Consider the following 13,129-nt stretch of genomic DNA (forward strand, 5'->3'; position numbering starts at 1 on the left):
GATTAGCCCCGTGACAGTTGGTATCAGAGCCTCGTTGACACTAGCGGTTGTCAAGCGCAACGAGTCCCTTTCATGCCCCGCAACAACACCAGCCCGATGAAGAATCGTAACATGCGAGAGGAGATCCAGGAAGGGATCTCACGGGTTTATGATGAGGACGAGCCTAGAGGTAGCTCTCCCAAAGACAAAGGCGTCAGCTCAAAGCATAGCAAGCGTGACAAGTCAGTTGACAGGCTTGCGACCATGGACAAGCGCATCATGCGCTGTGAAGCAGTGGTTGGCGAAACTCGTGACCGTGTGGACGAGCTTCAACTCAACCTTGAGACCGTAGCATCGGTCGTGGAAAGATTGGAGGACCAGTCCGGTGACAGCTCCAACAGGCCAGACAACCCACTAGAAGACCTGGTGAAGTGCCTACAGATCCAGCTCGAAGACTTGAAGGGCGAAGTGACCCTTCTGAAGAGGCTGATGGCCAGTACAGCCAGCACACCTGCTGCTCCAGCCCCTCCAAAGATCAAAGTCCGCGAGCCTACCTCATATGCAGGGACCCGCGATGCCCGGGAGCTTGACAACTTCCTGTGGCAAATGGAACAATATTTCACCGCCGCCGAACTCGTCGAGGAGGCAGCCAAGGTGCGTACTGTTGTTATGTATCTTACAGATGTTGCTATGTTATGGTGGCGCAGGAGATGTGCCGATGCGGAGCGAGGATTATGCTCCATTAATACCTGGTCCGTGTTCAAGAGCGAGATAAAGCGCCAGTTCTATCCAGAGAACGTGGAGTACCAAGCCCGTCGGAAGCTCAAGAACCTAAAACACACGGGCTCATTGCATGAGTACGTGAAGGAGTTCTCCGCACTATTGCTCGAGATCACGGACATGTCAGACAAGGACCTGCTCTTCAACTTTATGGACGACCTACAACAATGGGCCGAGCTTGAACTCCAGAGACGAGGTGTGAAGGACCTCGCCACAGCCATGGCCGTTGCTGAACAACAGGTAGACAACAGGCGACCAAGCAAAGACAGCCCCAAACCCAACTCATATCAGGGCGTAAGCAAGATAGGAGGTGATAGGAAACCTTACTACGCGCCCAAGGGAGACTCCGGGCCAAGTAAACCCAACACTTTTAAGTTCTACAGGAGACCCGAAGGAGACTCTGGATACAGGGGTGGCCAGTTTGTGAAAAGAACACCTCCGGCACCATTCTTCATCTGTGAGGGAAAGCATTGGACTAAGGATTGTCCTAGTCGGGGGAAGCTCAATGCCTTGCTTGCAAAGCTTAGTGATGATGAGCATAGCGAGGAGGAGAAGGAACCAGGGAAGACAAGAATGGGGGCTCTACGAAGACTCAATGCAATGAAGAAGAAGACGAGCCCGCAAGGAGCATCGAAGTTCAAGCCGAAGGGACTGATGTATGTAGACATTCACTTGAATGGTAAGCCCACAAGAGCCATGGTGGATACAGGTGCTACCCACAACTTTATCTCTATGGAGGAGGCATCCCGAGTAGAACTTGCACCTACCAAGGAAGTCGGATAGTTGAAGGCTGTGAACTCTAATGCCAAACCCATACAAGGTGTAGCTCATGGGGTGGTCTTGCAACTTGGTGACTGGGAAGGGATGATAGACCTCTCAGTCGTGCCCATGGATGATTTTCAGGTTGTTCTCGGCATGGACTTCTTAACTCAAGTAAAGGCAGTGCCCATGCCCTTCCTCAACAAAGTGTGCATATTCGAAGATCAGGCTCCTTGCATGGCTCCAGTTGTGCCAGAGACCACGTCCACCCCCAAGATGCTCTCAGCATTGCAACTCAAGGATGGAGTGCGGAAAGGAGAGACCACTTACCTAGCCACATTGGTGGACTCCGACTTGCCTGATCCACCAACCGAGCATATCCCGCCAGCGATTACAATGGCACTAGAAGAATTCCAGGATGTCATGCCTTCCACATTGCCGAAGAAGCTTCCCCCAAGGAGAGAAGTTGATCACAAGATTGAGTTGGAGCCTGGAACCAAACCACCGGCACGCCCGCCATACAGAATGTCTCCTCCTGAGCTGGCCGAGCTACGAAAACAGTTGAATGAGTTGTTGGATGCTAGATTGATTCAGCCTTCTAAGGTCCCTTTTGGAGCACCAGTCCTGTTTCAAAAGAAGCATGATGGATCTCTTCGGCTCTGTATTGACTACCGAGCTCTCAACAAGCTCATCATCAAGAACAAATATCCCATACCTTTGGTGGCCGACCTCTTTGACCAGCTCAGCAAGGCCAAGTACTTCACCAAGCTAGACCTGAGGTCGGGGTACTATCAAGTGCGTATAGCCGAAGGAGATGAACACAAAACAGCTTGTGTTACCCGTTATGGGTCCTTTAAATTTCGTGTCATGCCCTTTGGGCTCACCAATGCTCCAGTTACCTTTTGTACATTGATGAACAGAATATTTCATCCCTACCAGACCAATTTGTTGTTGTGTATATTGATGATATTGTAATCTACAATAGAACCTTGGAGGAACATGCTGACCACCTCCGCACTGTTTTCCAGGTCTTGCGGGACAACAACCTATTTGTTAAGAAGGAGAAATGTTCTTTCGCCACAGAAGAGGTGGCCTTCCTCGAACATATAATCCGAACAGGCACAATCAGTATGGATCCAACTAAAGTTAAGGCCATTCAAGATTGGGCACCGCCCACCAGGGTCACCGAACTTCGCTCCTTCCTTGGCCTCGTGAACTACTATCGAAGATTCATCTCTGGATTCTCAGCACGAGCCACTGCTCTCACCAACTTACTGAAGAAGACTAGTATGTGGACCTGGAGTGAATGTTGCCAAATAGCTTATGATGATTTGAAGAGAGCTGTCTCAGCAGAACCTGTCCTCGACTTGCCTGATCCAAGCAAGCCGTATGAGCTACACACAGATGCTTCTGATTTTGCTATTGGCGGGGTCTTGATGCAAGAAGGACATCCCATCGCCTTTGAAAGCCGCAAATTGAATGATATAGAGAGGAGGTACACTGTGCAAGAGAAGGAGATGACAGCCATCGTCCACTGCCTCCGCACATGGCGACACTACCTGCTTGGCTCCAAGTTCGTGGTCAAGACTGACAACATAGCTACTAGTTACTTTCAGTCTCAGAAGAAGCTGAGCCCTAAGCAAGCTCGATGGCAAGATTTCTTAGCGGAGTTTGACATGACTCTAGAGTACAAGCCAGGGCCGATGAACAGGGTTGCTGATGCACTTAGCAGGAAGGCCGAGCTTGCAGCACTATCCACAGGTGAAGGTCCCTCTCAAAGCCAGATCAGACTGGACCTCATCAAGCTCATCAAGGAAGGACTCCAGAAGGACCCCATTGCTCAGAGCCTATTAACAGCGGCTCGTGAAGGGAAGACTAGGTGGTTTTGGGTTGAAGAAGGCATTCTTTTGACAAAGGGAAGGCAGATATTTGTACCGAGAGCTGAAGACTTGAGGAAGACTCTCCTACATGAATGTCATGACAGCTTATGGGCAGGACATCCTGGGTGGTAGCGTACCTTGGCACTTCTACAACATGCCTACTATTGGCCTCATATGGAGCAAGATGTTCGAGAATACACAAGGGCATGCCTGATTTGCCAGCAAGACAAGCCTGAACGTGCCAAGCCTCTTGGACTCCTACAACCTCTTCCAACTCCCTCACAACCTTGGGAGAGTGTTTCCATGGACTTCATCAGCGGTCTTCCTAAAGTGGGAGACTATACATCCATCGTTGTTGTTGTTGATAGATTTTCCAAGTATGCCAATTTCACCCCAGCACCAAAGCACCTTTCAGCTGAAGACACGACATACATTTTCTTCAAGCACGTGGTGAAATATTGGGGAGTCCCACAGAACATTGTTAGTGATCGGGATCCCCGATTCACTAGTGCTTTCTGGACATAGCTATTCAAGCTTCTTGGCTTGAACTTGAACTTCTCCAGCAGCAGCCATCCAGAGTCAGATGGGCAGACAGAGAGAATGAACTCCCTCCTTGAAGAGTACCTCCGCCGTTTTGTATCAGCTACACAGAAGAATTGGGTTCGATTGCTGGATATCGCACAGTTCTCCGTCAACACACAGAAGAGCTCCTCCACCAATCAAAGTCCTTTTGAAGTCATCATCGGCCAACTACCAAGATGTCCGCACAGCATCGTCAACGACCATCAAGGAAAAAACCCTCGAGCCTTCACTTTCACCAGGGAATGGAAAGAATGCCTTGACATCACTCGAGCCTCCCTAGAGAAAGCCTCTAGAAGAATGAAGAAATAGGCCGATTTGGGTAGACGACCTGAGAACTTCCAAGTAGGTGACCTGGCCTTAGTAAAACTCCATACCCATTGCCTTAGGTTCTTTCGAAGAGTTCACCCCGGGCTTGTGAGAAAATATGAGGAACCCTGTGAAATCCTAGCCAAAGTAGGAGCTTCAGCCTGCAGACTCAAACTACCTCCATGGCTAAAAGTACACCCTGTCTTTCATGTAAGCCAACTTAAACCCTACCATGCCGACAACCAAGACACCTCCCGAAACCAAATTCAACGCCCACACCCATCCTACCAACCACCCAAGAACCGATCCCTTGACTCCATCCTCAACCATAGGTTGTCCCAATCCTCCCAAACATCAGAATGGGAGTACCTGGTGAAGTGGAAGGGACCTGCAAAAGAAGACACCTGGGAGATTGCACAAGACCTCCTTCCGTTCGCAGTGAAGCTGGACGAGTACCTGAGGAAGAATCTTCGAGGACGAAGATTGAATTGAGTGGGGGAGACTGTGACGGTTCAGCCACCATCAGCGCCATCAGCACGCCATCTAAGTGTCTTGGGTTGGGTCCTTGTACTCTTTTTGCAAGGGGGGTATGCCAATGGCAATTATGTAAATAGTAGTATGCATGTACAGTATTTTGATGTATCCTTTTGTCACTCCCCCAAAAGCTTAACGTACTCTTTGAGGGGAGGTAGGTAGTCGAGTGAGCTCATAAGCGTGTAAAGGTTAAGCACGAGATCCCCTCGACACTGTACTGTGTGCTTGTGCTTACCACTGATTAATGCAATATAAGTTGCCTTTTGTCTAATTTGTGTGCACTCTTGTTTCCTTTTGTGGATCTTCTTATGCTTCACTGTTATCGTCTTCAACAAATACATCATTGACCGAAATCTTTTCAACTGGCCATTCCCAATCTCCCTCACCATGGTTCACATGTCTTTCTGCTCAATCCTATCTTTCCTCCTCGTCAGAGTCTTTTGAGTCGTCGACTCTGTCTCAATGTCTCGAGACCTCTATGTCTCCTCCGTCGTCCCCATTGGTGCTCTCTACTCCCTCAGCCTCTGGTTCTCCAACTCTGCTTACATTTACCTCTCCGTCTCCTTCATTCAAATGCTTAAAGCCTTGATACCCGTTGCCGTGTATGCCATAGGCGTCGGCCTCAAGAAAGAAGTGTTCAAATCTGATGTCATGGCTAATATGATCACCATATCAGTTGGTGTCGCCATTGCCGCTTATGGAGAAGTTCATTTCAGTGTCTGGGGTGTGTTCTTTCAGCTGTCTGCAGTTGCATTTGAGGCCACCAGAAGTTCATTTCAGCTGTTCTGATTCAAATCCTTCTTACGTCCAAAGGAATCAGTTTGAATCCCATTACGTCTCTTTACTATGTTGCACCATGTTGCCTTGCTTTTCTCTCCATTCCCTGGTTTTATGTCGAATTCCCCATTGTCAGAGAGACTTCGTCGTTCCATTTTAATTTCCCAATCTTGTCGTCCAACTCCCTCTGTGCCTTTGGGCTGAACCTGGCAGTCTTTCTTCTAGTCGGGAAGACCTCGGCGCTCACGATGAACGTGGCTGGAGTCGTCAAGGATTGGCTTCTCATTGCCTTCTCCTGGTCGTTTATCAGAGATACAGTTACTGTAGTAAATTTGGTTGGGTACGGGATTGCATTTCTGGGTGTTTGCTACTATAACCACAGTAAATATCTGGCTTTGAAGTCGGCGGAGGAAAAAAATAGTACTCAGGCAACTAATGAAGAGGCTGTAACTAGATTGAAACAGACAGAAATTCATGCCGCAAATAAATCCAAGGATGGTGGTCAATGTTGAATGTATTATCTAATGGTTTGTTTCTTGATTCCTGTTGTTAATGGTCAGGTTCATACCACCTTATAGCTTCAGCAGTTCTTAGGCTAATCTTCTTCAATTTCTTCCTATTTTGGTTATGAATGTATATGTAAACGAGCCTCTCTGTTCTGTCTGGTTCGCTTGAGTAGTGAATGTGTTTTGACCATATTTTGGCTCCTAATGTTTGTAAAATAATGGCCAGAAACATACTTAACTGCTCAGGCTACCTTCATGAAAGATATTGTTAACGTTATTGGTCTCCTTAGAATTGAGGTTGGTTCAGAATCTAAGGCCCCATTCGTGGAATTGGAATCCCATTCCAATTCCTGCTGGAATGGCATTCCTCCATTTGAGGAAATGGCCATTCCCTGCCTCTCCCTTGGGAATAAAATCCCATTCCTGCTGATTCTAATTCCGATTCTGACTGCGAACCAAACAGACCCTAAGCTTGCAATGTTGGTGCTAGATGCAGTTCTGCACCAAACATTTGAATTTGGATTTCCTCCTCACAAAATCGGTCCCCATACTCACCTCACAGCCGCATATCAGGAACATCTCTGTACTTGTATGTTTTTATTCATGGAGAGATGTTCCAAATGCATGGATGCAAGAGCAGTGAGGAGGAAATCCAATTTCCAAATATTTGCCTGTGGTTCTTAAGGTGAGGTCCCTGAATAGGTCTTTATTCTCCAACAGCCACAACCAAATCTAGGTGGTACCATAAGGAAGACCATTCTTGTAGATGGGCAATTCAGGGTAGGGTTGTAAGCAATCCAGATTTTCACCCTCACAAAATTGGTTCTCACACCAACTTCACAACATTTTAGCCATGCATTGGGATATCTTCCATGAATGAAAGCATACAAGTATGGAGATGTTCCCAATAAATGGCTGCATGTGTTGTCAGGATGAAATCCGATCTAGGTTGTAAGTGGATGGATTCAGACGGGTTTAGCCCACATTTGAGTTTGATTCTAATTAACAAAACACTTTTACTGGATTTGATTTGAAATCCAATTAAGCATAGGGATTCTAAGATTGAATATGAATCTGGTCAAATTTTCTGATTTTAGATTTGATCAGAGTCCCATCAATGATCTTAAATAAGAGTGAAATGACTAAAAATCAAAAGAAAAAGAGGAAAAAATAATCCATATTCTTTGATCAACTCTCTCACCAAATATGCAAATTCATCCCAAAAATGGATAAAAAACAACTGCTGTATTTGTTTAGTTTTCCTTTTTCTTCTTTGATAAGCCGATAAGATAAGAATTATCAATGAATGCTTAATAAACAACTAGTTTATGCAGACCACAAAATGCAATGATAAACTTGTTTGTTAATCATTACTAGCATTCTTCTCTGTACATGCATTGCTCCTATTCAGCATTTTCTATAAAATGATAAAATAAAATCATTCATTTTTGAAAAAGGGATTACTGATCTTGAACCTTTTGAACAATCTTTCGATAACTGATTTTTTCAACAATTCCGACTTTGGTTCCGTAGGAGCAAGTCAAAAAGAGTAATTGCACTGAATATTCTGTCAGCCAAAAAGACAAGCAAGGGACTAAATGGGTTGATGTGTCGAACATTCCCAAAGACACAGGCTGTTGGCTCTCAACAGCCAAAGTTTTCTCCAAAAATAGATGGACTGAGAACCCTTAGTCTCCTTCCTGATTACTACTTCTCTCAGCTTTGGTCTATGTTCAAAATTTAAGAGTTTCTTTTTCCCACTGAAATGAAAACAAGTGACAAGGCTACTATATTGGGAAATCAATATACAAAACATCCATGGAATGGTATAACAAAGATGAGAACATTAAGACAGTTATGCAACAGATACCAAGGGCAACACTAGCAAGAAAAATACAGCAAGGCCAGTGACAATACCAGGAATATGGGGCATGTAAAGCTAAATAAACCTTGAAAGCTTAACAAGAAATTATTTGAATACTATACATCCCAACAATATATATATATATGGGGATAAAACCTCCAAGATGATGTTGACAATGTTCTCAAACATGACAGACTGGACATTCTAGTGACATTAAATGAATCAAGTTTTTCCATTAAAGCATGTTAAGGTAATAAAAGAACCTACCAAACAAGAAACAATGAAAGAAAATCATGTCGAAACAAGGAAAGAGGAAGAAGGAAGAAAACCTTGCCAAGAAGAAATTAAGAAAATAAATGATGAAAAATGCCCAATATTTATCATTGACAAGTAAACAGCAAGAGATAGTCGTTTTGCAAACTATTTCCTTTACTCTGAAAAAACTTCACTGACTTGAAGAATTTTGCACTGTTCTGTATATTACCTCCTTGTAAAACCTTCTTGTCCGGAAGAACAATCCCAGGGCAACAAGAAAACCCAATAGACTAACAGATGCCATGATTAGAAAAGATAACATGAAGCAATGAGCTCCACTGCATGTGTTTCCACTGCCGGATGCTTCTTTGTCATAGATGTACCCAACAACCCTCACAGAGAGAATATAAGATCCAATTGGGCTTGCAATGGAGATGGTGTTGAATATTGTACCCATGTGCAGTACACCAAATAGTTCAGAAGCGATGGTGGGCATTAATGACCATTGTGAACCATAACATACACCCACCAAGATTGATCCTGCATACAGCGCTCCAGGCAGCCCAGATGCAATAATAGCATGACCAATACTCATGGCTGCAAGAGTGATGGCCATGAAAAGTGGCCTTGCCAAACCTCTCAAGTGCAGGAAATAGTCAGATATGTACCCTGCTCCAAAACGACCAAGGAAGTTCCAGATGCTCCACAGAGAAACCAAGGTACTTCTCTCAACAGTTGTGTAACCTAAAGATCCTCCTATTTGGCTGATGTTATTCACAGTGGCCAGTCCTGAGCCCATACCACATGCCATTGCAAGGAATATTATCCAGAAGTTAATTGTACACATGGCTTGCAAAAGGTTCAAGCCTTCTCCCCCTGGCATTATTCTCTTGTCATGAATATAGGACTCTTGATCGGTATCACTAGGCATCTCATGATACTTCTCTTCTTCTAGCAGACCTGTTTCATCCATTGGCCTAGACCCCTCAAGGCCCATTGTCTGTGATGACCTCGGCATGTCCCTCAACTGAGCTCGAATTGCAATAATAAAAGGGGAGGCAAGCAACAAGAGGAGTGCTACAAATGCTAGCACACGGGCCCACAATTCAAAAGTTGTGATATTTTCCAAGATTATCATGACCATGAGATAAGCAGCTATATTCAGAGCAACAAGTGAAAAACCATTCAAGTTCTTCTTGTCATCTGCTCCATTTGTATAATGGATTGCTACAAAACACACAAGTATGAGGGGAGTGATGGTTGGTAACAGTGCAAGCATGAGAATAAAAGAGCTCTCCTTGCCTTTGTACATTGCCTCATATACTTGAATTAGTATAGCTCCACTCAGACCAAGAAAGCCCTACACAGAAGAATGGTAAATAGCACATTTCAGACCAAGGGAAAAATAGTAAAGCTCAAGGTAGAAGGATGATAGATACATATAACAATTGCTTCATGTCAATGGCTCAATGCAACTTCTTTCCACAAAAATACAAAGCAGCCTTTCCAACCAACATAGCTTTCCACTTCAAAAATAATATCACAATTATAATATATTCACTGCATATTATCCTTATTGATCATATACCCTGTATATTTTCAGAAATAATTGATCAGATTCATTTCTTACAATATCTTTTCCTATCCATAATGTTGAAACTTTATTGGTTGAAAATCCATATAAGATCAAAAGTGGAAGACTATTTTTCAAGATGGAAGAATCAAGAGAGAGATGCATCATGCAAGGATAAAAAAACAAAATAAAGATTTACATGAAACAAAGACCTCCACTGTTGCAAGCCTTAAAATGAAGAGAGAGAGAGAGAGTATCAGCAAAGGGATTACCGTGTCGTATAGGTACTGAGTCTTTCCTTGTTACCCTTACAAATGTCCCAGCTTCAAAATACTGGGAAGGATGGGTGGTCAATTAAGCCATATGCCACATTTTAAAGCACTGCCTTGTAGTACACTAGTACTGGCCAACATTCATATTGGTTTCTGGATCAAGCTATGTCAGGCACGACACAGAACGTGCAAAATACAGATAGATTGCCATGAATCATTGCATAAAAGTTCATGGTAAGAGCATGATGAAGGGATCGATTACTTTGTTTCAGGAATTCACAGAAATCCCATCTGTTAGGCAATATGTAGAAGTGGTTGACAGGTGACTAATGGGACGGAGATTCTCTCATGAACATCATACCTGCCCCTGTTTGGGCATGGGAGCTCTCTTCAGTCTGTACAACTTGATTGATTCTAACCGTATTTCATTTGTTCAAGGAGACAAACATAACACGGCATGTAATGCTCCTAATTTATTGGGTAGAAAGTAAATAAAAAGAAAATGAATAAAAAGCTCAAAGCTTTTCGAAACAGAGTATCAAATTCTGTAGGAATCTTGTGGGAAATTCTGTACCTCCATATATTTATGGATCTAAGAAAATTTTCTAAGTCTTTATCAACTTGAAATATAGTGAAAAGCCAGAACTAAGCAGTGACGCATCGAGTCAACTCATCATACACGCTGAAATCAAACCCATAAACAAGAAATGTTTAAAACGAGAAAAAGGTGGACAGAAGCAACAGACCTTCATGATACCAACAATGGTGCCGCTATAATTAGGGAAGTTCTGGACGGCGGTGACGACGTTAGCAGTGTTGAAAAAGGTCTGAGAATGAGCTGCAAGGAACATGAACAAGCACATGAGTGGAACCGGTGGCCGATGAAGGATTCCGGTCACTGAAAGCCACATGGAGAAGTAGCCCGTAAAGCACTGAATCGCACCGGCAACGTGCACAATCCATGGACCTCCAAATGAATTGATCCAAGAAGAAGGAGAAGAAGCAGAAGAACGAGGACGGACGGCGACAGCATCATATAAGAGGCCAGAGAGAAGGCCAACGTTGGCGCCGATGTCTTTGAAGACGGCAATGGAATCGAGGGTGGATTGGTCGTAACCCTGACTGGATTTGAGCACAGGGGAGTAAATACCGAAGGTGTAAGATGCCCCGCTGGTGCACTGAATCCATATGCTGGCAACTGTTGCAATCCACTTACTAGTCTCCATGACATTCAATCTTCTCTCTAAAGCTTGAATATTGTCCTCTTCATTCTAGTCGGGAACTTTGAATCCATATGCTGACTGTTTGATCCATTTGCTGGTCTCCATGACTTTCAATCTTCTCCCTTAATTTATGCAGGATGATGCCGGAAAGCATTCAGCCAATCAAAATCCCATGAAAACTTCGATCATTTGATGAAAACCCACATAATTGGTTAGTCTTTTTTTTTTTTTACGATGCCGTTTTCTCCATTAATCCATTATTTCGCACTGACGAAATAAATAGAAAGGGTATTTTTTTTTGTACACACTCGTCGCCAGAGAGTTTTATACTTTTATCAGTTATAACCCCTTTTAAAAATCCTTGGGTTTTTTTTTTCTGAAGATAAAATGATAAATCTGTGTAGGTTACGGGGAGACGATGACGTTAAATATAATTTTTAAAAAAGAAAAGGAAAAAAATTACTTTAATACCTTGGATTTTTGGAGTAAGTAAGCATTCAAACTTTGAAACATGTTATTATAGTACCTAAATTTTTAAAAAATATCAAGTTAATCCCTATCATTAATCGACCGTCAATTATCTAATCATTCATATATAACTTAAAATTTTTAAAATATTAAAACTATCCTACTGAACTGGTTACTGCTATATATATGATATATCTTCCTCAAAACGATTCTCTATAGTAACAAGTTAACAACATCCAGATTCAGAGTCCACGTTAGTCGCTACAGTTTGGTGCCAGACTGCGCATGCTTTGCTTCTGCGCCTTGGCGTATATTAATAACTTGCAGTAAAAAATAAAGAAACATGAAAAAGAACAATGGTGACCTTGTGGGCAGAGTTTTACAACGGAGCTCTGTACAGACAAAATCCTTCCAATAAAAAGATCAACCAGACATCGATGAAGAGCAACAAAAGAAACATGAAAAATCAAATAATAAAGAAAGTAGTCTCGTTACGACCACGGGCGGCACCACTCTTTTAGTGGTTGACATGGGTGGAGGCGCTGGCAAATTGTTGGGAAAGTTATATTATAGTAGCAGAAATGAATGTAAAACCAATTATAGGATAATAAGAATCTTTCTCTCAAATTTGTGTGTTAAAATGGGTTTGCCAACAATAATAATAACAAGTAAATAATTCAGCCAAGTAACAGAAAAATATATAATAATCACCACACAATAATACACCAGAATTTTTACGTGGAAAAACCCCAAAATCTGGGAAAAACCACAGGACCTATGATTCATAAAAGTCTTCTACTAATTCAGAAATTAATGAGTACAATAGTCTTCTATAGTTGCAACTAAAGACTTACAAACATCAAAGAAATAATCCTTGGCTCACAAGAACAACATTAAAATCACCAAATGCAAGGTAGATATAACACAAACAGAGGTTTAAATCTCACCAAATTGGTGTAAATCTAAATTGAGAAGTAAATAAAGAAATAATCACCAAATCTGGAGTGGAATTATAAACTTCAGCACTTAATATCATCAATAACGGGCTTGAAACACCTCCGAGCTTGGCCTTGAATGGAGCATAAATATCAACTCACTTCTCTTCTTCACAAACTTAAAAAACCCAAAAAAAAAAAAACCTCGGTTCTGTGTTTTCTTTTCTCTCTTGTTTTCAGTCAATAGTTACGAACGTATGTCACAAAAAAAAAAACTGAAAGAAGAGGTGGCTTCCACTATACGGCTCCTTTTTGGGAGCAAATAAAAGTGGGTGGGCCCCTCATATGGGTTGGACCCACACCCAACAATTTTCCCCCTCTAGCTCATATGGGGGCTTCACCAAGCCCACAATTTCTTTGCATAATTCAAATTTGT

At 42.9% G+C, this 13,129-nt stretch overlaps 1 protein-coding gene and 1 pseudogene across 1 annotated transcript; one reads left to right on the forward strand and one right to left on the reverse strand.

Annotated features, from left to right (window-relative positions):
• The first annotated feature begins 3,572 nt into the window (after nucleotides 1-3,572).
• LOC104608072 (putative sugar phosphate/phosphate translocator At2g25520 pseudogene) lies at nucleotides 3,573-6,214 on the forward strand (annotated as a pseudogene).
• A 1,861-nt stretch (nucleotides 6,215-8,075) lies between these two features.
• On the reverse strand, nucleotides 8,076-11,597 carry LOC104608039 (protein NUCLEAR FUSION DEFECTIVE 4-like). Its single transcript, XM_010273886.3, has 2 exons — nucleotides 10,814-11,597; nucleotides 8,076-9,582 (listed from the first exon to the last, which is right to left on the reverse strand). The coding sequence occupies exons 1-2, from the start codon at nucleotides 11,291-11,293 to the stop codon at nucleotides 8,413-8,415; spliced, it is 1,650 nt and encodes a 549-aa protein (XP_010272188.1). The 5' UTR covers nucleotides 11,294-11,597; the 3' UTR covers nucleotides 8,076-8,412.
• Nucleotides 11,598-13,129: the final 1,532 nt, after the last annotated feature.

The sequence above is a fragment of the Nelumbo nucifera genome, chromosome 4 (genome assembly GCF_055504915.1).
Source record: "Nelumbo nucifera cultivar China Antique chromosome 4, China Antique-T2T, whole genome shotgun sequence".
Lineage (NCBI taxonomy): Eukaryota > Viridiplantae > Streptophyta > Magnoliopsida > Proteales > Nelumbonaceae > Nelumbo > Nelumbo nucifera.

What these genes read in the sequence shown, in the direction of transcription:
- LOC104608039 (XM_010273886.3), bottom strand. Translation starts at nt 11,293, where the DNA reads ATGGAGACTAGTAAGTGGATTGCAACAGTTGCCAGCATATGGATTCAG. An exon ending in CCATTGTTGGTATCATGAAG is followed by an intron (nt 9,583 to 10,813) that starts GTCTGTTGCTTC and finishes TCTTCTGTGTAG; the next exon opens with GGCTTTCTTGGTCTGAGTGG.